The sequence below is a fragment of the Dipodomys ordii genome, unplaced genomic scaffold, assembly GCF_000151885.1.
Source record: "Dipodomys ordii isolate 6190 unplaced genomic scaffold, Dord_2.0 Scaffold209, whole genome shotgun sequence".
NCBI lineage: Eukaryota > Metazoa > Chordata > Mammalia > Rodentia > Heteromyidae > Dipodomys > Dipodomys ordii.
This window is the reverse complement of record NW_012267425.1, coordinates 804,317-806,579: the sequence shown is the minus strand read 5'-3', so window position 1 is coordinate 806,579 and position 2,263 is coordinate 804,317. Positions and strand designations below refer to the sequence as shown.

The window sequence follows — 2,263 nt, the reverse complement described above, 5'->3', positions numbered from 1 at the left end:
CTGTGGCTCAAGTGGTAGAGCGCTAGCCTTGAGCTGAAGAGCTGAGGGACAGCACCCAGGCCTAGAGTTCAGGCCCCACGACCAGACCCCCCCCCCAAAAAAAATCCTTAATTTACATCTTCAAAGACAGTTTTGCCAAATAAAGTCACATTCATTATTTCCAGGTGCTAGGACTTGATATATCTTTTGGGGGCTATCGTTCATCCTATTACACCAGGTTAAGAGGCCAGGACCTTCCATTTCTCTTTCTTGGATGTGTGTAGGACATAGGATTCCCAGTACACTGATGTACTGGTCTTCTCCTTTTAAAATGTTAGTGTTTGCCATCTTTTAATCCAAAATCCCATTTTAGCACCTGATTACACTAGACAAACTGGTCCACTGGTTCGTATTCCACTCAGAATGCAAGCCTAACATATTTGCACAGAGTAACTCCTCCAGGCAGGTAAGAAAATTCTGTGTGGTATCATGTGATGTCCCTATTGCCTTTCTCTTCTAGACACTGACTTGTTGGATGAGCAGGCACCTCTGGAAGAATCAGTTGTGTGAGATGGTGCAACCTAGTGGTGGTCCTGTAGGGGACCAGGACATGCTAGGTGAAGAGTCTTCTCTGGGGAAGCCAGCCATGCTACATCTGCCTTCAGAGCAGGGCACCCCTGAAAGCCTCCAACGCTGTCTGGAGGAGAATCAAGATCTCCGAGGTAAGTATATAGATCTGTGTGTAAGAGGAGGTGCAGTAAAAAGTCAGAAGGTCTACTTTTTTGTTGTGTGGTATGGGGTTTAAACTCAGGGCCTCATTCTCTCTTACCTTGCTTACTTGAATGCTTAGTTGGTACTCTACCACTTGAGCCATGCCACCATACCTGCTTCTTGCTGCTTATTTTAGACATGGAATTTCACAGACTCTTCTGCCTAGGCTGCCTTCAAATCATGATCCTCCTCAGTGCATAGAATTACAGGCATGAGCCACCAGTACCTGTCAGGAAGTCCATTCTTGCTGGAGGGAGAGCTTACCCTCCCAATTGCACCTCTGTGTTTGCTGGGTCTCTGGTGGGCACATGCCTAGAACCATATAGCATTTCAAACTTAGCTGCCTTCTCACTTGGTTTCAGGTTGTTTTCTCCAACTGGTGTACAGTAGCCTGCAGGAAATACATTTAGAGTGCTCTCAGGACCAGTTTTGGGAAGAGAAGAATGAGAAGGGTAGAAAGGAGCAAGGATGGATCATGGGAGAAGACATAATCTTCTTTGAGAAGAGGCGTGGTCTTTCCTGGGAAAAGCTTACATCTTCCTTGGGAAAGGGTGTAGCTCCTGAAAAGGGGTCAGCTGGCTCAAGGATAGTCCTGGCAGAGGCTTCAGCTGAAAGATTTGTCCTATGGAAGCTGGGGACTGGGTTCTTTCCTCAACTGTCATCTGTGACATTGGTGCATGCTCATTGACTAGTCTGTTGAGAGGAGGACCAGCTATTCTTTGGGTTTGTCTTTGGTATTGGGCATCCTTTCTATTTCTCATGCCACTGTTCAACTTGAAAGATGGATGTTATAGTCCCAGTTGAATATGTAACTGAGAGTGTTAAACTTCAGTGCAGCTGCTAATTTGCTCTGTCAGCACCCTTCTGGATTTCCCATACTGCTGCCCCACCTGCTCCCCCTCGCCCCCATCTGCAGGCATGTTTCTGAACCTGCAAAGATACAAACCTGGTAAAACTGGGACTGAGTTACCCAGGGTGGGCACTCCTTGGACTGACCAGAACTTGAATGAAATCTAGTCACTTAACAAAACAAGTGGTATTTGACACATTTTTTTTTTCTGGTGCCAGTTCTGGGGCTTGAACTCAGTGGCTGGGTGCTGTCCATGAGCTTCTTTTGCTTGAGGCTAGCACTCTACCACTTGAACCACAGCACCACGGGCTTTTTCTTAGTAGTTTATTGTCTCACAGACTTTTCTGCCTGGTCTGGCTTAGAACTGCAATCCCTAGATCTCAGCCTCCTGAGTATTTAGGATTACAGTCATGTGCCACCAACACCTGGCTTGACATATCCTTTGCAGTGAGGCTAATTAATTTGTTTAGTACTACATTATCGAAATTGAAGGCTATATCATTACTGTCATTGATTTGAAAGTGTTAAAGAAATAAAGAGTGTTGGGGCTGGGAAGGTGGCTTAGTGGTAGAGCGCTTGCCTTGCATGCATGAGGCCCTGGGTTCGATTCCTCAGCACCACATAAGCAAAAAGAAAAAAGCCGAAGTGGCACTGTGGCTCAAG

At 46.2% G+C, this 2,263-nt stretch overlaps 1 protein-coding gene across 5 annotated transcripts in view; it reads left to right on the top strand.

Annotated features, from left to right (window-relative positions):
• The window catches only part of Ikbkg (inhibitor of kappa light polypeptide gene enhancer in B-cells, kinase gamma), a 26,165-nt gene that overhangs the window by 4,991 nt on the left and 18,911 nt on the right, over window positions 1–2,263 (top strand). For all 5 annotated transcript variants that reach the window (XM_013035371.1, XM_013035369.1, XM_013035372.1 and 2 more), the window contains exon 2: window positions 500–701. In XM_013035371.1, the coding sequence (XP_012890825.1) occupies window positions 515–701 (187 nt within the window). In that variant the 5' untranslated portion in view covers window positions 500–514. The remainder of the gene's footprint in view (window positions 1–499; window positions 702–2,263) is intronic.